This window comes from Caretta caretta, chromosome 3 (assembly GCF_965140235.1).
Source record: "Caretta caretta isolate rCarCar2 chromosome 3, rCarCar1.hap1, whole genome shotgun sequence".
In the NCBI taxonomy this organism is placed as follows: domain Eukaryota; kingdom Metazoa; phylum Chordata; order Testudines; family Cheloniidae; genus Caretta; species Caretta caretta.
This window is the reverse complement of record NC_134208.1, coordinates 1,824,233-1,846,856: the sequence shown is the minus strand read 5'-3', so window position 1 is coordinate 1,846,856 and position 22,624 is coordinate 1,824,233. Positions and strand designations below refer to the sequence as shown.

Genomic DNA, 22,624 nt, shown 5'->3' with positions numbered 1-22,624 from the left:
ATTACGCAGGCAGGGCTCGTCCCTCCTTGCGCTGGGCTGGCTCCATGGGATGAGAAGGAGCAGACCCAAATTAGTCCAGATTAAAGACTTAGCAGGCATGGCTGCAGCAGGAGAGCTGTGGCTGCCAGCACCTTGGCTTTCAGGAGCTGGAGGAGACGCTGAGTGGGGTTTAAATCCAGCACTCCCCCCATGCCCCGGAGAATGGCTTTCCTGCCAGCTGCTGCCAAATCAGGGGGGCTGGTCCCTGCCAATGAGGACCCCGCCGCTCCCTGGCTGTGTGGCTGAGGTCCCGTCCCTTACACACACACACACACACACAGCGCGCGCGTGTGTGTGTGTGTAAGTGTGTTTAAATCCAGATCAGTAACAGACTAGCCAGGGAAACCTGTGAACGGCTTTGCCTGCTCCTGCCATCTGCCCCTTCCGCTGTGTGGGGCTGTGTGCCCAGCTCCCGTACTCTCACTCCCTGGGGGCTGGAGCCCCTCTCCTGGCCTGCCACAGGGCCACTGGCAGGGGTCATTTCCCACACAGGCCGGTGGAGGTGTTAGCTCTGATTGCAGCGTGGCTGGGGCAATCCAGCCTGGCCCTCGGGTTCCTACTGAGGCGGCTAGACCAAGCTGCTGCCCGGGACCGCGTGCCACCCTGCAGCACGCTGGGCCGGTCTCTCCCGACCTGTGCGGGCAGCGCCTGGCCCAGCGTGGTCGGGGCGCTGGGTGCTGGGCTTTGCCCGCGGGGAGCCTGGCTCTGGGAGAACGGCCAGGGGAGCTCTCCGCCCCTTGTGGTGCTGAAATGGAGCAGGGCTCCTAGCTGCAGCGCAGGCCGAGTTCCCAGCGAGGTCCAAGGCTCGGCCAGGGGCGGTGGCTGTCAGGGCCCCCCGCTTTCTGTTCCCCTGCGCCCCGCACTTCCAGCCCAGCTTCTCCTGCCTGGAATCCTAGCGATGTCACAGGCTGCTGCTAAGGGACGGGTGACGTCATCTGTATGATGTCCCACCATGGGCTAATGGGAGGAGGCGACTAGGCTGGGGGGAGGCAGCTCGCTCGGGACTAGCCGCTCTGGCGGGAGCACTGAAGGCTGCCAGGTGCCAAAGCCTCAGCTGCTGGAATCGGGGTAGCTCCAGTGAGGTCAGCAGAGCGATGCTGATTTCCACCAGCTGCGGTCTGGCCCTGGGGCTTGTCCTCCTAGGAAGCAGGCTGGTCCCTGTGCCTTGAGCTGTCCGCGCATCATCTAGGGCCAGCTGCAGGAGCGCGGGACTCGGTTAATAGAGGGCGGGCAGGCCCCAGGGAAGGAGAGTTGGAACTGGGGTAGGAGGGCATGCGCTGGTGCAGGACTGCCAGGCCCAGTTCAACGGCCCAAGCAGGGAGCAGTCCTGGGGGGCAGGACAAGGTGGCGCTGGCCTGGGCTCTTCGAGGTTCCTGTGCTACAATGAAATGCAGCCGCTGGAGAGCTGGAGCCCAGCAGCGGTGCCCAGCGCACAGCACCATAGCTCGCTGGCTTACGGGAAGTGAGAGGACGGCAGTTTCTGTTGGCCCTGTCGAGGGGCGCAGGAAGGCGGGGGAGCTGCGTGGGTGGAACGTGCCTGGGGCACAGGGCGGCGCAGCCTGCCTGGGGTGAGCGACAACCCAGGAGCGGGCAGGCCTTAGCTCATGTCTCATGGGAGAGATGGCCCTTTCCACACACCCAGCAGTCACAGCCCCCTGGGCAGACCTTGGGGACAAGGGATTGCAGCTCAGACCCGCTGACTGTTCTGCCTGCCCCCACCCCTGCTGTCCCTTGGCTGGGTGGGGCCCTGGGTTGATCTCGTCCTGCTGCCTCCCTGAGACCCGCCAGTGCCAGCCAAGCAGCTCAGGATCAGCCGAGGAGCTTTGGGAATTAGTGCAGGGCTGGGCAAGGACACGGCCAGGCCTTTGGGAGCTGAGCTGTGGGTGAGGAGTGGGTGGAGCCACCCCCATGGGCTGGGCAGGATTCTCCCCCTGGCCCTATCACACGTGCACGCAAAGCCTCCTGCTGTGCCCACAGGACAGGCCCCAGACAGTCCCCCCCATGTGCTGTTCCCCTGAGCACCAGGGTGATAGCCTGACGCCTATTAGCCCAACAGGCACCAGGGCTAATGGCTATCAGTTGCCAGGGCATTGGACTAACGGGCCTCGGGCTAGTGGACACTTGAGCACACAGGCACCAGGGCACTGGGTGCCAGGGATGGGGGCTAACAGGTGCCAAGGTGCTAGGCTAATAGAGAACAGGGAAATGGGCTAATGGGCATCGGGCTAACGGGCACCTGCTATTCCAGTCCTGGGTCCCCTCCCAGCTCTGCCAGGGCCCCTCAGTTCAGATTCGGGTCCTTATTTTGGTTCTAGCCCTGCCTCCCTGGGCATTTCCCATGGGGTGGGGGCTCAGGAGGGGATAGGGCCTGGGTGGTAGAGTAGGCTTCTGCACTGCCCCTCATTTCCCCAGTCCCTCTGCTAAGCCCCGGGGCAGGGTGGGCCTTCCAGGCACGCCCATCAGGAGCTCGCCGCCTGCCCTGCCAGGTCAGTTTGGTGCTCAGCTCACCTGCCTGCTACAGCTGAGGAGAGGCACAGCCCTGCTGGGCTTGGGGGAAGGCTGGGGGGGCCCGGAGTCCCTGTTCCTGGCCCCTGGGGCTGTCTGTGCATGCTTCAGCCTGGCGTCTGTCCACCTGGCTTGGCGGGGTGGTGCTGCTAGTCCGCGGGGGGAGGACCTCCATGTCCAGCCGTGTGGGGCTGGGGCTGGGAGGAGCAGACTCGAGGGGTCTCTGATGTCACTGGGGGAGACTGGGGGGCTGTCGGAACAGCTCAGCTGTGGCTGCAGGGGGCTCCTGGGCATGTGTCGGCTCAGACAGAAGCCGAGGGAGAGGGAATGGTGCTGGGGGGCAGGGGGTGATGCACAAGGAGGGACGGGGGGAGGTGAGGTGACCACACGGGGGCCTGCCCTGGCATGAGTTTGCAGGGCAGCGAGCAGAATAAATTGCCGGGGGCCGTCTCGGGGGGAGATGGGCAGGGAGCAGCCAGGCCCCTGGTGCTCCCCCCACCCCCCAGCGTGAGGGGCCATAGTTCAGGCCGAGGCTGGCAGCAGGGTGTGGCTGAGGGGAGCGCACATGGCATGGGCGGCTCTGCCCAGCCCCCGTCGGGGTGGCAGGGTGCAGCCCCTTGGCTCTCTGAGCAGATGGTGTGTCTGTGTGTCCTTCGGTCCTTGGGGTGGGAACTGGGCAGCGCTTTGGGCCCATTCCAGTGTTATTCCCGGTCCGTGCCCTGCCTGGCGCCTGGTTGCTGCTCTGGCAACCATGCAGGGCCCGAGGTTCCCTGGTGCTGCCCAGCTCCCTCCCCGTGTGGCAGGTGGGACCTAGGAAGGTGGCTGAGCTGTTCCCAGGGTCCCTCCGGTGGGCATAACTCTGAATATGAATATGAGCCCCAGGAGGATACGGGATGGGTTAAAGAGGATTACAAGGACGAATAGGAATGGAAAGAACTTGCAGCCAGAGGGAATGGGGATAGACCGGAGAATCGCACCATCACCAGGAAAAGGCAGGTCTACGTGATCGGGGACTCCTTACTGAGAAGAATAGACAGGCCTGTAACCAGAGCTGATCCAGAGAATAGAAGGGTGTGCTGTCTTCCAGGTGCTAAGATACGGGAAGTGGACCTGAGGTTGAAAAGGATCCTAAAGGGAGCGGGAAAGAATCCACTGATTGTCCTTCATGTGGGAACAAATAATACCAGTAGATTCTCACTGGAACGTATCAAGGGAGACTATGCCAGGCTGGGGAAGACGCTTAAGGAAATCGAGGCTCAGGTGATCTTCAGTGGGATTCTGCCTGTTCCTAGAGAAGGGCAACAAAGGTGTGACAAGATTATGACTATCAACAGATGGCTTAGGCAGTGGTGCTAGAAGGAGGGCTTTGGCATGTATGGCCAGTGGGAGGCATTCATGGGCAGAGGACAGTTCTCTCGGGATGGACTTCATCTGAGCAGGGAAGGAAATAGACTTCTAGGATGGAGGCTGGCACAACTGATTAAAAGAGCTTTAAACTAGGAATCTGGGGGAGATGCTTGGGAGATGTCCAGGTAATCTCCACGCCGGATTTTAGCATTGAGAGGAAAGAAAACGAAGTAAGAGAGGATACAGCTGTGGGTAGGAGGAAGGGCAGTGTGGATACCAGTCTAATAGGTTATACGGGCTGTAGAATGACCGTGCCCAATCGGGTACAGAATGTGAGGGAGGCCAAACAGCAAAAATGAAGATGTTTGTACACCAATGCGAGGAGCCTAGGTAACAAAATGGAGGAACTAGAGCTACAGGTGCAGGAAGTGAAACCAGCTGTTCTCGGGATAACAGAAACAGGGTGGAATAGTCGTCATGACTGGACGTCAGCTATTGAAGGGTATGTGCTGCTTAGGAAAGACCGAAATAAAGGCAAAGGTGGTGGAGTAGCACTGTATATCAAGGATGAGGTAGACTGTAAAGAAATAAGAAGCAATGGAATGGATAAGACTGAGTCCGTCTGGGCAAAAATCATATTGGGGAAGAAAACTGCTAGAGCCGCCCCCCCCTCCCCTGGGATAGTGCTTGGGTGTGCTAGAGACCGCTGGGATCTAATTTGGATATAGATAGAGCCCTCTTTAATGTTTTTAATGAAGTAAATACTAATGGAAACTGCGTGATCATGGGAGACTTTAACTTCCCAGATGTAGACTGGAGGACGAGTGTTAGTAATAATAATAGGGCTCAGATTTTCCTAGATGCGACAGCTGATGGATTCCTTCACCAAGTAGTTGCTGAACTGTCACGGAGTCCCTGGGCGATGCTCTGGAACTGCTCCCCATGAAGCCAGGCAGGACTCTGGGGAAGTCTCCTCTCTGGGAGCAGCCTGTCTGCAGGACACACAGCTCCCCCGGCTTCCACCTTCCTGGGTCTGACCTTGGAGCATTCAGCATCCTCTGCCCCTCCCTGCACTTCCCACAGTGAGTCCACTCAGGCGGGGCTCCTGGGGAAGCCAGACGGTCCTGTCCCCCAACTCCGCAGTCAGACATGACTCTCCGCCAGCCAGTAAAACAGAGGTTTATTAGACGACAGGAACATGGTCTAACACAGAGCTTGCAGGTGCAGAGAACAGGACCCCTCAGCAGGGTCCATTTTGGGGGGCAGGGAGCCAGACAACCACGTCTCCCCTTCACTCCATGTCCCAGCCAGCCCCAAACTGAAACTCTCTCCAGCCCCTCCTCCCCTGGGCTTTGTCCCTTTCCCGGGCCAGGAGGTCACCGGATTCCTTTGTTCTCCAACCCTTTAGCTCTCACCTTGCAGGGAGGAAGGGCCCAGGCCACCAGTTGCCAGGGAACAGGGTGTCGGCCATTCTCTGTGAATCGACCCCGGCACACACCTGCCCTCTAGGGCTCTGCAACCATCATACACCCTTATCCCACCCCCTAGATACTTAAGAACTGCCTAGGGGAATCTGAGGCACCCCCACACTATTCAGAGGAAACATTAAGAACAGTCCCACTTCGTTACATGAACCGACTAGAGGGGATGCCATTTTAGATTTGGTTTTGATGAGTAGTGAGGACCTCATAGAAGAAATGGTTGTAGGGGTTCAAGTGATCATGAGCTAATTCAGTTCAAACTGAATGGAAGGATAAACAAAAATAAATCTGCGACTAGGGTTTTTGATTTCAAAAGGGCTGACTTTCAAAAATTAAGGAAATTAGTTAGGGAAGTGGATTGGACTGAAGAACTTATGGCTCTAAAGTCAGAGGAGGCCTGGGATTACTTCAAGTCAAAGCTTCAGAAGCTATCGGAAGCCTGCATCCCAAGAAAGGGGAAAAAATTCATAGGCAGGAGTTGTAGACCAAGCTGGATGAGCAAGCATCTCAGAGAGGTGATTAAGAAAAAGCAAAAAGCCTACAAGGAGTGGAAGAAGGGAGGGATCAGCAAGGAAAGCTACCTTACTGAGGCCGGAACATGTAGGGATAAAGTGAGACAGGCTAAAAGTCAAGTAGAGTTGGACCTTGGAAAGGGAATTAAAACCAATAGTAAAAGGTTCTATTGCCATATAAATAAGAAGAAAATAAAGAAAGAAGAAGTGGGACCGCTAAACACTGAGGATGGAGTGGAGGTCAAGGATAATCTAAGCATGCCCCAATATCTAAACAAATACTTTGCCTCAGTCTTTAATAAGGCTAAAGAGGATCTTAGGGATAATGGTAGCATGACAAATGGGAATGAGGATATGGAGGTAGACATTACCATATCTGAGGTAGAAGCGAAACTCGAACAGCTTAATGGGACTAAATCGGGGGGCCCAGATAATTTTCATCCAAGAATATTAAAGGAATTGGCACACGAAATTGCAAGCCCATTAGCAAGAAGTTTTAATGAATCTGTAAACTCAGAGGTTGTACGTATGACTAGAGAATTGCTAACATAGTTCCTATTTTTAAGAAAGGGAAAAAAAAGTGATCCGGGTAGCTACAGGCCTGTTAGTTTGACATCTGTAGTATGCAAGGACTTGGAAAAAATTTTGAAGGAGAAAGTAGTTAAGGACATTGAAGTCAATGGTAAATGGGACAAAATAAAACATGGTTTTACAAAAGGTAGATCGTGCCAAACCAACCTGATCTCCTTCTTCGAGAAAGTAACAGATGTTTTAGACAAAGGAAACGCAGTGGATCTAATTGACCTAGATTTCAGTAAGGCGTTTGATACTATGCCACACGGGGAATTATTAGTTAAATTGGAAAAGATGGGGATCAATATGAAAATTGAAAGATAAGGATTGATAAGGAATTGGTTAAAAGGGAGACTACAGTGGATCATACTGAAAGGTGAACTGTCAGACTGGAGGGAGGTTACCAGTGGAATTTCTCAGGGATCGGTTTTGGGACCAATCTTATTTAATCTTTTTATTACTGACCTTGGCACAAAAAGCAGGAATGTGCTAATAAAGTTTGTGGATGATACAAAGCTGGGAGGTATTGCCAATTTAGAGAAGGACCGGGATATCATACAGGAGGATCTGGATGACCTTGTAAACTGGAGTAATAGTGATAGGATGAAATTTAATAGTGAGAAGTGTAAGGTCATGCATTTAGGGATTAATAACAAGAATTTTAGTTATAAACTGGGGACGCATCAATTAGAAATAACGGAGGAGAAGAAGGACCTTGGAGTATTGGTTGACCACAGGATGACTATGAGCTGCCAATGTGATATGGCCGTGAAAAAAGCTAATGAGGTCTTAGGATGCATCAGGCGAGGTATTTCCAGTAGAGATGAGGTCTTAGTACCATTATACAAGGCACAGGTGAGACCTCTCCTGGAATACTGTGTGCAGTTCTGGTCTCCCATGTTTAAGAAGGATGAATTCAAACTGGAACAGGTACAGAGAAGGGCTACTAGGATGATCCGAGGAATGGGAAACTTGTCTTATGAAAGGAGACTCAAGGAGCTTGGCTTGTTTAGCCTAACTAAAAGAAGATTGAGGGGAGATATGATTGCTCCCTATGAATATATCAGAGGGATAAATACCGGAGAGGGAGAGGAATTATTTAAGCTCAGTACCAATGTGGACACAAGAACAAATGGATATAAACTGGCCACCAGGAAGTTTAGACTAGAAATTAGACGAAGGTTTCTAACCATCAGAGGAGTGAAGTTTTGGAATAGCCTTCCAAAGGAAGCAGTGGGGGCAAAAGATCTATCTGGCTTTAAGATTAAACTCGATAAGTTTATGGAGGAGATGGTATGATGGGATAACAAGATTTTGGCAATTAATTGATCTTTAACTATTCATGGTAAATAGGCCCAGTGGCTTGTGATGGGATGTTAGATGGGGTGGGATCTGAGTTACTACAGAGAATTCTTTCCTGGGTATCTGGCTGGTGAATCTTGCCCACATGCTCAGGGTTCAGCTGATCGCCATATTTGGGGTCAGGAAGGAATTTTCCTCCAGGGCAGATTGGAAAAGGCCCTGGGGATTTTTCCCCTTCCTCTGCAGCATGGGGCACAGGTCACTTGCTGGAGGATTCTCTGCATTTTGAAGTCTTTAAACTATGATTTGAGGACTTCAATAGCTCAGACATAGGTGAGAGGCTTTTTGCAAGAGTGGGTGGGTGAGATTCTGTGGCCTGCATTGTGCAGGAGGTCAGACTAGATGATCATAATGGTCCCTTCTGACCTTAATATTTATGACTCTATGAGCACTGGCTTTCCTCTGCCAGTGCGTTGCCCGTTTCCCCTGGTTTGGTCGGCCCCAAAGTCCCTCAGCAACCCCCAGCCTTGACTGGCCTGTAGCGCCACCATTTGCAGTCGGGCTGCTCGGCACGTTGGCCAGGCCGCGGTGGGGTTTCGAGAAGAGCCAGGTGATGATGCTGTGTGGGGCGGGGGTAGGTGGAGGCCAGGGCTGAGGTTCTGCCAGCTCCCGCTGAGCAGGGGTCCCTTCGTTGCTCCCTCCTAGCGGGGGCATGATGAGATCCCCCACCCCGGCTGCAGGGCAGGGTGACTCTTTCCATGTTCACCTGCCCAGTGGGGTGTGTCCTTTACCCTGAGCCGTGGCCCCGAGCCAGCCCACGTCCCCTCCAGACAGAGCTTGGGCAGGCTGCTCTGGAGGGTGCTCCCTGCGAGTCGGCTGTGGAGCATCATGAGCAGCACCTGGCACTGGTGCCCCAGAATTGCCCAGCTGCCATCCCTGGGGAGGTGGCAGACTTGGTCATGACCTGAAAGCCCTACATGGACTGGTCCAACCCCCGCATGCCCCATGACCAGCAGCAGAGAAGAGGAGACCAGAAGAGAGGGAGTTGCTGGCAGGGCCTCTTCTGGGCTCCCTCCCCAGCCTGCCAGCCACCAGCGCCCGAGTGCCAGGCCTGGCTGCACCAGTGGCTCTGGGCCGGGCTGAGCTGGCCGGGCAGGGCTCCGGCCCATGAACTGGAGGGCAGCTGGGGGGCTTCCTTCTGGTGCTGACGTGTGGTGCAATGCCTGGAGGCTTGGGGTGGGGCACTGCTGGCATGGGGTCTGCAGAGTACCAGGGGTGGGGGCTGGTGTTGGATACCCAGGGAGGTGGGGGGCTCGGTTCTTGTGCATTGGGGGTGCTGAGATGAGAGAGTGTGCGTGTGTGCACGCGCACTGAGGGTGTTTTGCTCAGGACGTAGACGTGGTGCTGCCTGTGAGCAGTGATGGGGAGCTGTCCGGGGGCTCCCCCCTCCTCTCCCTGTGGCTCCCCCGGTGCTGCTGGAGCACAAATCTCCTGGGCTGTGCACTGGAGCTCCTGCCGGCTGGGGGCACATGGCCGACGGGTCTGGGGGGGCTCCCGGTTCCTGTAGAAGGCTTATTCCGTGGCCTACCAGGCGTCTTAGCACCTGGGAGTGGGTGTGTCATAGAAGGTCAGGGATGGAAGAGACCCCAAGAGTTCATCTAGTCCAACCCCCTGCTCAAAGCAGGACCAACCCCAGCTAAATCATCCCAGCCAGAGCTTTGTCAAGCCGGGCCTTTAAAACCTCTAAGGAAGGAGATTCCACCACCTCCCTAGGTGACCCATTCCAGTGCTTCACCACCCTCCTAGTGAAATAGTGTTTCCTAATATCCCACCTAGACCTCCCCCACTGCAACTTGAGACCATTGCTCCTTGTTCTGTCATCTGCCACCACTGAGAACAGCCGAGCTCCATCCTCTTTGGAACCCCCTTCTGGTAGTTGAAGGCTGCTATCAAATCCCCCCTCATTCTTCTCTTCTGCAGATGAAATAACTCCAGTTTCCTCAGCCTCTCCTCATAAGTCATGTGCCCCAGTCCCCTAATCATTTTTGTTGCCCTTCGCTGGACTCTTTCCAATTTATCCACATCCTTTCTTTAGTGGGGGGCCCAAAACTGGACGCAGTACTCCAGGTGTGACCTCACCAGTGCCCAGTAGAGGGGAATAATCACTTCCCTCCATCTGCTGGCAATGCTCCTACTAATACAGCCCTATATGCCGTTGGCCTTCTTGGCAACAAGGGCACAGTGTTGACTCATATCCAGCTTCTGGCCCACTGTAATCCCCAGGTTCTTTTCTGCAGAACGGCCGCTTAGCCAGTTGGTCCCCAGCCTGTAGCAGTGTATGGGATTCTTCCTTCCTAAGTGCAGGACTCTGGACTTGTCCTTGTTGAACCTCATCAGATTTCTTTTGTTCCAATCCTCCAATTTGTCTAGGTCACTCTGGACCTGTAACGGGGCGGCGACTCACCCCTGCGGCGCCTTCTGCTGGTCGTCCAGGGAATTAGCGTTCCAGCCTCTGGAGTGCCCTCTGCAGGCCGGTGTCCCGCTTGCCACTGGCCCCCCTGTCCCTCCTGGACCCTGGTGACCCTTTTACCCAGGGTGCTGCCCCCTGGCAGTACCCCCACAGTCTCTGGGTCTCCCCATCTTGGGGAACCCCCACCCACTATCCCCACCTCGCCTCAGTCTTTGGCCACTGCCAGTCACCATTGAGCCCCCGCACACTGGGGCAGACTGCAGTGTATAAGCCAATCATCACAGGCAAGGGGGGTTTGGACCTGCTGTCTCTGCCTACCCATGGGCTGCCCCCTGTAACCCCAGTACCTATCGGGCCTTACCCTAGGCCTGCAGCCTGGGGGGTTTCCAGGCCGGAGCTCCTCAGCTCCCTTGGCCGTCCCCCAGGCCTGCTCCACCTCCGGTACCCAGGTACGCTCCCCAGCCGCCAGGCCCATCTCCCTCCACAGCTAAAGGAGACTCTGTCTGCTCCTGGCCCGCTGCCCTCTGATACGGGCCAGCTGAGCCTGCTTCCCCAATCAGCCTGGGAACTGCTTGCTCCCAGCCACATTCCTCTCCTGGGCTGTTGTAAGCCCTTTAAGGCCAGAGCGGGTGACCCCGCCGCTACAGGACCCTATCCCTACCCTCCGCGTATCTACCTCTCCCCCCAGCTTAGCGTCATCTGCGGACTGGCTGAGGGTGCAATCCAGCCCATCCTCCAGATCAGTTCTGAAGATGTTGAACAAAACCGGCCCCAGGACCGATCCCTGGGACACTCCACTTGATACCAGCTGCCAGCTAGACATTGAGCTTAGCACTGCCGGGGTCTGTGCTGGGCAGCTGTGGTCGGGGGCGGGGGCAGGGGCGGGGACCGCTGAGCTATGGCTGCTCCCCACCCCCTCTGCCAACTGGGCCTTACACTGCAGGCTGGACTCTGGGGTGCATAGGAACCTCCCAGGGAGAGTCCAGCTGCTCTGGGGCCATCTTTGCAGCCCCTGCCTCTGGCTGTGCAGGGAGCCAGCCAGATGACTCCTTCCAGCCTGGCCATGCTCGTGGGGGGAGCCAGCGTTCCCCCTCCTGACTGGACTTCAGCCAGTGCCCACGGCCTGCTCCGGCTTGCTTGGCCCTAGCCTGGCTGAATGGTTCGGGGGTAGCAGGCTGGCCCCTCGCTGGGCTGACTCACCAGAACTCCCGGCTGCCTTGCAGAGACAGACCTACCCCTGGGTAGGGCACTAGCCTGGGGCTTGGGAGAGCAGGTCCCAATCCCCACCTGTCCAGGCCCTGCCCTGCACACAGGGGGTGTGAGGAGAGAGACACCGCCGACTGGGTGATGCTCGGAGACTGCAGTGCTGGGGGCCATAGATGTACCTGGATTCATAGGACAAGACAGAGCAACCGATAGCCATTTACTGTAGGACCTAGAGAAAACTCGTTTTTTCTTCCCTCCCATCAGCTGGGTGTCTGAGCGTGTTCCCACAGCCTCTCCCCAGAGCGGTGTCTGGATCAGGGCGAGCAGGTGATCAAACAAGCCCCACAGAGCTGTGGGTTGCAACCTGGGGGCCCAGCTGGGTTCACCGAGGGCAGGACGATGCCCTTTGCTCAGCCCAGTGTAAACTCCCTTCTGCCCTGACCAGCATGACTCGAGCCCCTCTCCTGTCCCCCGCAGGCTGCTCTGGTTGGAGGGACGACCATGGTCATCGGCCACGTGCTGCCCGACAGGGAGACCTCCCTCCTGGACGCCTATGAGAAGTGCCGGAGCCTGGCCGACCCCAAGGTCTGCTGTGACTACGCCCTGCACATGGGCATCACCTGGTGGGCCCCCAAGGTGAGCAAGGACCCCAGTGCTCGGTCTGGCGAGGGGCCAGTGGCCAGGCTGCAGGGGCTCATGCTGCATGCCTGCACCCCGCCTCCCATCTCTCGGCGGCTGGTTCTCTCCCATCCCTGTTACTGTCTGTATTGCGCTGGCAGCTCCTGGGCCAGCCGTTCACAGGGACAGGAACCCTGAAAACATGCCCAGGGGCTGAGCCCTCCTGAGTCCTTTCCTCCTGGCTTGGCATGGGACCCCAGCTGCCTCGTGAGTGCCCCACTGAGATCCCCGCTGGGGGACGGGCACTGTGGCAGTGGGTGCTGGCTCTGCAGAGCTGGGCTGGGGGTGGCTTCTGGGTGGGGCAATGCATTTGGACTGAGGCTGGTTCATGGGGTGGCCATGAGCTGGGACAGCCCAGGCCTGAGCCGTGGCACATGCCCCAGGGCCAGAGCGACCCCCCCGACAGCCCCAAGGAGAGCTGCTCCCCCACCAGGACCCTGCCTAACAGCAAGGTGGCTGCGGTGCCCCAGTGCCGCTGGGGGAGGGTGTGCTGGGGGCCGGCTGGGAGTCTCAGGCCCTCGCCAGGTGCCCCCATGGGAGGGCGTGCCCAGGTGTATGAGCAAATGGGGCCCTGGGCCAGGAGAACAGCTGCTGGAGCCCGTGCTACCTGCCGCCCTGGCCAGGCTGCTCCAGCTGCTTAGCTGCTGTTTGGGTTGTTTTGTATGAGCCCCCTGCCCTCCCCCAGCCCCAGGCTCTGCTCTGAGCTGTCTGTACCCGCCGCTAACCCCACACAGCAGCAGCCGCTCACCCGCTAGCCATGGGCTGCTCAGCCGGCCCCGGTGCTGCAGACGGACACAGGCTGTGCCCTCCACACCCCGCTGGCCCCAGCACCCCCCAGCACAGGTGGCAGGATGCTGGCCCAAGCCCCGTGCGCTCCTGGCATCAGTGGAGTTGGGGAATGCCCAGCATGGGGTGACCGAGTGAGCCTTGGACGAGAGGTAGAACCATGCGCCCACATGTTGGGGCTGACAGCTGCAGCCTGGCCTTCGCCAGCTCTCTCCAGCCCCAGATTCCCAGCCCTTCGTCCGTCCCTTTGTGCTGTGTGGCTGCGGGAGCTCCCATGGTGCTTTGCATGAGTTGGGCTTGGGGTGCAGTTGGTTTACCCCTACCCCAGAGCAGGCTGCATGCCAGGGCTACCCCCGGGCACCAGGCCCTTCCTGTATGGGACCTTCTCCAGCCACAGCTCTTAGCTGGTCTGTGTCTGTCCCTGGGCAGCTAGCATAGCGCTCTCCCTGCTCTCAGGCATCGCCAGTACGCCAGCCCCAGCGGGGGGGTCGCCCTGGCCAATGGGGTTTGCTGCAGCTCCCCTAGCATGGGATCGTGGGATTCTTGGGGGGCAGGCCTGGCCCCTGGGCTGCTGCTCGGGGCCCCAGCGGTTCTGCACTTGCGATCACAAGCCCAAGAGCTCCTGCTGCCCTGTGCTGACATGCCCCCCACCGACATGCCCTCGGTCAGAGGTTCTCAACTTTTTTCTTTCTGAGCCCCCCCAACATGCTATAAAAACTCCACGGCCCACCTGGGCCACAACAACTGGTTTTCTGCATATAAAAGCCGGGGCCGGCTTTAGGGAGTAGCAAGCAGGGCAGTTGCCTGGGGCCCCATGCCACAGGGGGCCCCAGGAAGTTGCATTGCTCAGGCTTCAGCCCCATGCGTTGGGGCTTCAGCTTTCTGCCCTGGACCACAGCAAGTCTAATGCTGGCCTTGCTTGGAGGCCCCCCTGAAACCTGCTCAAGGCCTCCTAGGGGCCCCGGACCCCTGGCTGAGAACCACTGCCCTAGGTCTTCCGGTGACAGCCGTTTGAGTGGCTGCACTGGCCGCCATTGGGCCTGAGTTGGCTGGTTTGTCCGTGTGCGAGTCTGCATGGGACTGGCTCTCCCGCACACCCTAGGTCCTGTGACAGCCGTTTGAGCGGCTTGCTGCTGGTGCGGGGCCGAGCACGGCTGGTGTCTGGCCCCCCTAACCTGGTGGCACACTTGATCTTGCTAGAGGGCAGGTGGAGGGATGGGTTCTGCTCTGCACATGGGGCCCAGTCCTGTGGGAGCATGCCCAGCCCCACGGCAGATGGCCGGCCTGGCCGTGCCTGTCCTTCACCCTGCCCCCCGTGGCCTGGCAGGTGAAGTCGGAGATGGAGAGCCTGGTGCGGGAGAAGGGGGTGAACTCCTTCCAGATGTTCATGACCTACAAGGACCTGTACATGCTGCGGGACAGCGAGCTCTACCAAGTCTTCCTCGCCTGCAAGGACATTGGCGCCATCGCCCGGGTGCACGCTGAGAACGGGGAGCTGGTGGCGGAGGTGAGCACACGTGGGCTGCGCCGGGGCAGATGCTGCCGAGGATTGTGGCTGGAGAGCTGGGGGCTCTTGGTGAGCTCGTGCTGAGAAATGTGTACCTCGGACGGGCAGAGCTGAGCCCCATGCTGCTCCCCGCCCCCCAGAGCCACGTCACCCCCCAGAGGGTTGGTTTGTAATTCGTCAGCAAGTGCCATTCTTGGAGCCCATGGTCGGCTTTAGTGGGGTGCTCAGGACGAGGGGCAAGGCGGCTGTGGGGAGAGGAGCTGTCTCTGCCCACACACGGGCCGTTCAGGTACAGGGGGCTGGGCCCCAAATGTGTCCAGGCCGCTGCGGCCCAGCTAGGCCGAGGGGACAGAGAAGGGATTCAGGGCAGCCTGTGCCCACTCAGACTGACCCAGGCTCTGCTGGGCCTGGGCTCCCTGCTCCTGCTCTTGGCTCTTCCCACCAACTCCCTGTTCCCTCCCAGGGCGCGAAGGAGGCGCTGGATTTGGGCATCACGGGACCAGAGGGAATCGAGATCAGCCGACCGGAGGAGGTGAGGCCTGCGCTGGGCTCCCCTGCCCTCTCCGTGGGCGGCAGCAGGCAGGGCTCCAGACCTTGGAAGATGAGCGACAGGGCCCGCAGCTAGGGGTTCCCATCACTCCATCCTGGCTAGACCAGCCCTTCTGGGTTTGCTGGCAGCTCTCCGCTCTCCCAGCCGCCCCTCAGTGCTCGTCCCCAGCCCTTAGCTCCTGCTGGGTGCTGCGATGGAGTGTGCCGGGCACCCCAGCCCAAAGGCTGCTCAAGTGCAGGCTCCCCACAGCCTGGGACACTCCAGCAAGCGTGGCCCCATCTGGCTCCCTGCCACGCTGGCTCGTTCCAGCCACGCTGCTTCTGTTGGCGGGCCCTGGCGCCCCACCCGCCTGTGCCTGGATGAGCTGTGTCCATGTGCTGCAGCACGGCTCTGTGAGCGCTCGGCCTCGCCCTGCAGACTGCCTGCTGGCCAGGGGGGGTCTCCGCCCCAGCCCCCTCCCAGCCACGTGGTGGGGAGCATTGGCTGCCCCAGCCCCTCCCAGCTGCTGGGGGGAGTGGCCGTCCTGCTCCTTCCCCTTTCCCACCCTCTTGTGCTGTCCCTGCCCTACAAACTGCCTTACCCCGCCCCGTCCTGGGGGTGAGCGCCCCCCACCCTGCTGTGCCCCACCCCCAGCCGGGCACTGAGCCTCTGGACCCCTCCAGCTGTGTCCAGCTGCTCTGTGATCCAGCCATTGCCTGGCTGGGCAGGAATCTAGCCAGCCTGTTCTCAGTGTCTGCTGAGCACTCACCCTGGGGTGACCAGGGCCCTGCGGGCTGCTGTCTCCTTGACTGGGGGCTGGTCAGGCGGGCTGTGGGGCAGGAAGGCCGGGTCCCCCGGTCGTGGGGCAGGCTCTTTGGGAGCTGCACCAACAGGGGGCCATGTAGTTTCCTCACTAGAGAACGGTGATTTCCCATCACACCAAGCATGGGGGCCAGCTTTGGGGGAACGGTCTCCAAGCCCTGCTGTGGGAGCCGCAGTGCAGGGTTCTCTGGATGGGGGGCCGGGTAGATCCCCCAGAGGTGGGGCTGTCGCGGGTGGTCTGCACTCAGCAGAGCGTCACCGTCTTTTCTGTCCCCCAGCTGGAGGCTGAAGCCACGCACCGTGTGATCACCATCGCCAACCGGGTGAGTGCCCCCAGGACACCCCCCCCACACACACACACAGCACCCCTGATCTGGGCATGGTCAGAGCTCTCTGCCCCCGCCCTGAGCCCTCCTCCCTCCCGGGCTGCCCAGCAGGGAGTGCCCCTGCTGGCCATGCTGCCCTCCATTCCCCCCACCTCCACTCAGCCCCTCTTGGAGCTGTGGGGCCGGGCCCTCAGCAGGAAGCTTGCAATGGCCCCTCCTCCCCCATTCCCCGCACTGGTCCCACTTGCGAGTGCCCTGCCATTCCAGCCCCGCGCTGTGCTGCTTGGTCAGTCTGTGCCAGAATACCTGGGTCCCAGCTCTCGGCTGTAACAGACAGGACCCACCTCACCACCCTAACCGGCAGTGGAGCTGGTGCTGGCCCAAAGCCCAGCTGTGCTCACGATGGCATGGCTGGGGCACAGGGCCCTGGCTGCGGGGGGTGGTGGGGTGGAGCTGGACTCTTGCCCCACCTCCCTGCAACTGTAACCCACCCCCTCCCCCCAGCCCTGGTTCTTGGCCGGATCCTGAGCCAGGCCCGGGCAGGGGATGGGCACTGCCCAAGGGTGGGAGCAGGGAGCTGGGGATCAGTCCAGGGGCAGCAGTGGTAGGCGTCGGCGGGGATTTTTTGGAGAAGGCAGGATCCTGTCTGTTGGGGGGAGGGGTTTCTTGTGTGTTTGGTGCCCCATCTGTCCCTGGGACCCTGCCTGCACTGGGCTGCCTGCCCCATGGACACAGCCTGTCTGACCCTGGCGCCCAGGGCCCCCTGCCCTTGCTGGGCTGCCTGCCCCCTGGAGATGGCCTGTCCATCCTTGGAGCCCTTGGTGACGTTGTCTGTGGGCACAGGGCCATGGCGGCTCCCTGAGTGGCTCCCCGGGCGGCGCCCCCGCCCAGAGGGATTGCTGTGCTCTAGTGGGGGGTGCAGGGGCAGAGGTGAGCTGGGCTCTCACCTTCCCATGGACCGGAGCCCTCGGTGTGAGCCGGGCAGGCAGGCGGGGAGCTGTGTGCCCTGGCTGGGGGCGCCTGGCAGGGCAGGCTGAGCCAGCTGGCACCGGTGCTGAGACCTGTGCTGTCGTTCTCAGACTCACTGCCCCGTCTACCTGGTCAACGTGTCCAGCGTGTCTGCCGGCGACGTCGTGGCTGCCGCTAAGATGCAAGGTAAGGCTGGGCGCTGTCCCTCCGCGGCAGGGCTCTGCGCTTGGGAACTGCGACCAATGGGAGCTGCGGGGGCGGTGCCTGCAGGCAGGAGGGCAGCGTGCGGATTCTCCCTGGCCGCCCATGCGCCGAGGGGCTGCAGGGACTTGGCGGTTGCTTTCTGGGAGCCGCGGTAAGTGCCACTGGGACCCCGAACGCCCTGCCCCAGCCCTGAGCCCCCTCCTGCACCCCAAACCCCTGCCTCAGCCCGGTGAAAGTGAGTGAGAGTGGGGGAGAGTGATGGAGGGAGGGGGGATGGAGTGAGCAGGAATGGGGCCTTGGAGAAGGGGCAGGGCAGGGGCAACGCCTTGGGGGAGGGGGAGGGGCAAGGCAGGCGTGTTCAGTTTTGTGTGATTAGAAAGTTGGCAACCCTACCCCCAACATGCACCCCCACCTGCTGTCCAACCCAGCCCCACCTCTCTACACTGCTCCCAACACACACCCGGCCTCACCCCTCCAAGGCCCCTAACCCAGCCCCACCTCTCCACACAGCCTCCAGCACATGCCCCCCAGTGACACCGCCGTCCCCAAGCCGCGAGGGGGGTGGCCCAAGCCCCAGCCACGTTGCTGCCCTGCAGTGATGGTACGTGGGGCAGACAGAGGCTCTGTGGCCCTGAGAGCCCTGGGGTCTAGTAGCCGCAGCATAGGCCTGGGGGTGAGGGCGCCAAGTCCTAGCCCCTACCTGGCTCTGCTGATACCTGACCCAAGCAAGTCCCTCCCTGTCCCCCTGCCTCAGTTTCCCCCATACCATCAGTGTAATGCTGTGCCCAGGCGGCAGGTGCCAGCCCATCAGATGGCTCTGCGGAACCCAGCCCAGGGTCCCTGTGCCGGGGCGGCTGGTGCCCGCCCGTCAGATGACTCTGCAGACCGTCTCCTCCTTGGGGCGGGGATCCATCTGCTGCCTCGCCATGTGGCTGGCAGGGTGGCGAGAGAAACACTCCTGCCCCTAGGCAATCCACACGCTGCCCTGGGCTGCAGTGGGCACCACCCCAGCGCCAGAGCCCGTCCCCCCGACAGCCGTGTCCGCTCTCTCTTTGCAGGGAAGGTGGTGTATGCAGAGACCACCACGGCGCACGCCACGCTGACGGGCCTGCACTATTACCACCAGGACTGGTCCCACGCCGCCGCCTACGTCACCGTGCCGCCCCTGCGGCTGGACACCAACACCTCCACCTACCTCATGAGCCTGCTAGCCAAGTAAGGGCTGCTGGGCACTGCTGGGCGCCCGGGGCTTCTGGGCAAGGGGCTAATCCTGCGGGTCTGGCGCTGCCTGAGTCCCGTTAGAGCCCCAGGCAGGGCACTCTCTGCCCCGCTGCTGGGCGCTAGGGAGGCCCCAGCCACGGGCACGTGGTCTGTAACGAATGTGCCAGGTGGCCCTGCCAGGTGTGGAGAGCAGCACCGCAGCCGCCGGGCCGGTAACCCCTGTTCCCCTCTCTCCTGGCAGCGACACCCTCAATGTCGTGGCTTCCGACCACCGGCCCTTCACCAGCAAGCAGAAAGCCATGGGCAAGGAGGACTTCACCAAGATCCCCCACGGCGTGAGCGGCGTGCAAGATCGCATGAGCGTCATCTGGGAGCGGGGTGTGGTACGTGGCACCCGCAGCGGGCGTGGCACAGCTGTGAATGGGGCATGAGGAGTCTGGCACGCGCTGGTCGGCATCCAGGAGTTGGCCACCTCCGGTGCTGCGGGGGGCCGTGCCAGGGGTGGTGCTCTCGGGACCGCCACGCCCTGCCAGGGGAGATGGACCACTGAGACCCCAATCGCTCATGGGTACGACAGCCTGGGGCCAGATCCCAGTGTCCTGTTCCCTCCCACAGCAAGAGCCCGTTCTCCCTGCACACTAGGGGTGGAGCTACACCGTTGCCCCCCCCCAGGGGGCTGCAGTCCAGGGGGGTGTGACCAGGCTCTCTGGGGCTGTGGTAACATAGGGGGTGGGTGTTACGTCTGCAGCTGGGTTGTGCCCGCCCCATGAGGCAGTCCCTGGCTGGTGCTGGATCCCCCTGCTCAGCCCTGCAGCATGAGGCTAGGGTGAGCTAGGAGTGACCTGGCTGGGGTCCTGTGATAGGGCACCCCCCAGGGGGCAATTGCAGCGTCCTCTCCCAGCTGCTGGCGTGATGGGGCAGGATGTGCACACAGGGGAGAGGGAAAGAGGGGACGCACAGGAGCCGGGAACTCTCCCTCTGACAGCAGTGCCCACACCCCGGGCTGCGTCCCTGTCTGCCCACCCCTCCCAGAGGGACCATAGCAGAGCACGCCCCACTGCACCATCTCAGCCCCCTACTGTGTTTGCAGGTCGGGGGGAAGATGGACGAGAACCGCTTTGTAGCTGTGACCAGCTCGAACGCGGCCAAGATCCTCAACCTGTACCCACGGAAGGGCCGCATCATCCCCGGGGCCGACGCAGACATCGTGGTGTGGGACCCTGAAGCCACCAGGTAGGAATGGGGCAAAGGGGGAGGGGCAGAGAGTCTTTGCCCAGGGCCGGGAGGTGCCTGACGGGCCCAGAACAGACCCTGGTCGGGGTGGCAGGGGGAGAGGGACAGCAATCCGTGTCTCAGTCCCAGTTGGTGCCCAACGGGCCCAGAACAGACCCTGGTCAGGGGCAGCGATCCGTCTCCTGGTGCCAGGAGGTGCCCGATGAGCCCGGAACAGACTCTGGTTGGGATGGCAGGGGGAGAGGGGCAGCGATCCGTGTCCCGCTCCCGGTCGGTGCCGAACAGACCCTGGCCGGGGGGGGGCAGCGATCCGTGTCCCGCTCCCGGTCGGTGCCGAACAGACCCTGGCCGGGGGGGGGGCAGCGATCCGTGTCCCGCTCCCGGTCGGTGCCGAACAGACCCTGGCCGGGGGGGCAGCGATCCGTGTCCCACTCCCGGTCGGTGCTGCTCATTGCTCTGGGGACTCCGGGCTGCGCTGTGCTTGGGCAGAGGAGCTGCTGGCTCGTAGCACAGGGCTGCCCCAGTGCCGTGAGCCTCCTCTCTGGGCCCAGCTGTAACCAGCTGCTCCGGCTGTGCCACCCGCAGGACCATCTCTGCCAGCACCCAGGTGCAGGGGGGAGACATCAACCTGTACGAGACCATGCGCTGCCACGGGGTGCCGCTGGTCACCATCAGCCGCGGGCGCGTGGTCTACGAGAATGGCGTCTTCATGTGCGCTGAAGGCACTGGCAAGTTCTGCCCACTCCGCTCCTTCCCCGACTCCGTCTACAAGAAGCTCGTCCAGCGGGAGAAGGTAGGAGGGTGGGGTGGGGCATCCTGTGCTCCGCGGTGCTGTGCATGGCTTCAGGGTCACCTGGCTGCCCCTGCACGTCCCCACATGGCCGGAGCAGGGCCAGGATCACTGTGCAGGGCAAGGTGGCACGGTGCCCAAGCCCGGGATCCCGCCGCTGGGCCACCTCCCTGGCAGCAAGATGGGCCAGTTGGTTTGTGTAGGAAGCTGTTGGCCACTCCCACTCTTGTTGACTGCTGAGGGCTGCGTGTTGCAGCATGGGCGGGCGTTGTGCAGGGGCCCCGCTGGCAGGAAACAACCCACGCTGAGCAGCGCAGCCTGGGGTGGGTTTCCTCTGCCCGTAGGATCAGCGACAGCTGTGGGGCCCAGCCTTAAGGAGGAGACAATCCAGGAGTGGACAGGTTCCCCTGAGCCAACAGATGGTTGAGCAGCTGTCAGGCCTCAGGGCACTGCAGAGACGGGCAGTGCCCAGGGCCCAGGACGGAGAGACCCTTGGGGGCCTGACCCGCCAGCACTTCTCACAAGCCACTCGTGGGACGGGGCAGATGGGCAGAGGTTCCAGCTGGGGCACTGTGAGGGGAGAGCATCACGCCCTCATCCTCTGTGCCTCCTCCCTGCTGGGCAAGCAGATTGGAGCCAGCGTGGGCAAGTGGAGAATCATGGGCTAGGCCAGCGAGAACTGTGGGCATTGGACCCCAACTCTCGCCCTTGCCCCCCGGTCGCTGGGTATCCCACAAGGCAAAGAGCCTGCAGGTGGGTGGAGGGCAGAGGGTCCTACCCACGGTGCGCTGAGCAGTCACCGTGATGGCATGCGGCAGTGAAGTCACAAGTGTGTGACACGCACTGGGGCAGCCGGCTGGTGTGATCCCCCACCGGCAACGCTGCATCTCTCGCACTGGACTGGCACAGGTGGGGTGCAGAGCCAAACTCCTGTGGTTGACAGCACCCTTTGCCTGGCGAGCCCGAGCGCCAGGCCAGGCCATCTCCCTCTGTGTAGCACCTTGGCAGAGAGCTGAGCCAGAGGCTCCGCCCCAGCAGGGTGGGGAATAGGAAGGAGCCTGGCTGCTGGGCCCCTCCCATACTCTACTCACTGGCGGTGGCAAAAGGGGCTGCATTCCCAGTACAGGAGAGCACTCCTGTCCTCTGCAGCCCACTGGGGTCAGCAGCGAAATGCCAGCTACGTTGGCATCAGTGTCATTAGGGTTCAGAGTCAACACCCAGCCGCACCGCTGAGGAGTGGTTGTCTGACTCCACGGCCCGCGTTGCTGGGCTTTGCAGCTACTCTGCAGCCACCAGAGTAGTGGGAGCGGTTGGGGCTGGAGAATGTGATGCAGCCGGCACTGAGGTGCTCCCGCCCTGCTGCCGTGAGCTGGCTCCGTGTGGTGCCCTCAAAGGAGGCCAATGCGGGGCAAGACAGGCAGATAGGCAGGCTTTGTCTGGCTGGCGGGATGCTGGGCCATGGCCCTGGGGTGGTTGGGGAAGTCACACAGCCACCTGGGCAAGTGTCTCTGCCCACACAGGCAGGTGGGCAGCTGAATGCCACTCTGTATGGGGGGGAGCTGGGACCGGTGAGGGGGAAGAGGAGGTGGGAGCAGAAGGGGGCAGGCTGGGGATTTGGGGGGAGGGTTGTTGCCCAAAGGGGTCGAGGGTTTGAGGGGAGAAGCATTGGCTGAGGGAATGGGGTGGAGGGGAGGGGCATTGGCTGAGGAAAGGGGGGTCGAGGGGTTGAGGGGAGGGCAGGGGAGGGTGTTGAATGGAGGCTGGGCCGGAGGAGCATGTGGCTTACAGCATGGTAATCAGGGGCAGCAATGAGGGAGGACTGGGGCCAAACAAGGAACCAGCCCCAAGCTCCGGGAAGGAGGCAGGGGAGGTGCTGGGGGCATGCTGCCTGGGAGTCTCGGTTCCCTCCTGGGTAGTGGGGCACTGTCCTCAAGCCTCTCTGGACAAGGGAAACTCGGACCCGTCATGCACCCGGGGTGGGGCTGTCTCCCCATCCTGAGTCGGGGGATCGCACTGTCGGCCTGTCACATGTCTGGAATCCCCCAGGTCTCTTTGACTCTGACTGGGGAGGGATAGGTGTCATGGAGTGTGGGGGAGTCCGGGCCCTGACCCCCTCTTCCTGGG

The 22,624-nt window shown here is 60.8% G+C and overlaps 1 protein-coding gene across 2 annotated transcripts in view; it reads left to right on the top strand.

The window, feature by feature from the left end:
* Nucleotides 1–22,624, top strand: part of DPYSL5 (dihydropyrimidinase like 5) — a 111,477-nt gene that overhangs the window by 50,284 nt on the left and 38,569 nt on the right. For both annotated transcript variants that reach the window (XM_048846108.2, XM_048846106.2), the window contains exons 3-11: nucleotides 11,913–12,071; nucleotides 14,227–14,406; nucleotides 14,870–14,938; nucleotides 16,036–16,080; nucleotides 17,163–17,238; nucleotides 18,315–18,471; nucleotides 18,719–18,860; nucleotides 19,568–19,710; nucleotides 20,296–20,503. In XM_048846108.2, the coding sequence (XP_048702065.1) occupies nucleotides 11,913–12,071; nucleotides 14,227–14,406; nucleotides 14,870–14,938; nucleotides 16,036–16,080; nucleotides 17,163–17,238; nucleotides 18,315–18,471; nucleotides 18,719–18,860; nucleotides 19,568–19,710; nucleotides 20,296–20,503 (1,179 nt within the window). The remainder of the gene's footprint in view (nucleotides 1–11,912; nucleotides 12,072–14,226; nucleotides 14,407–14,869; nucleotides 14,939–16,035; nucleotides 16,081–17,162; nucleotides 17,239–18,314; nucleotides 18,472–18,718; nucleotides 18,861–19,567; nucleotides 19,711–20,295; nucleotides 20,504–22,624) is intronic.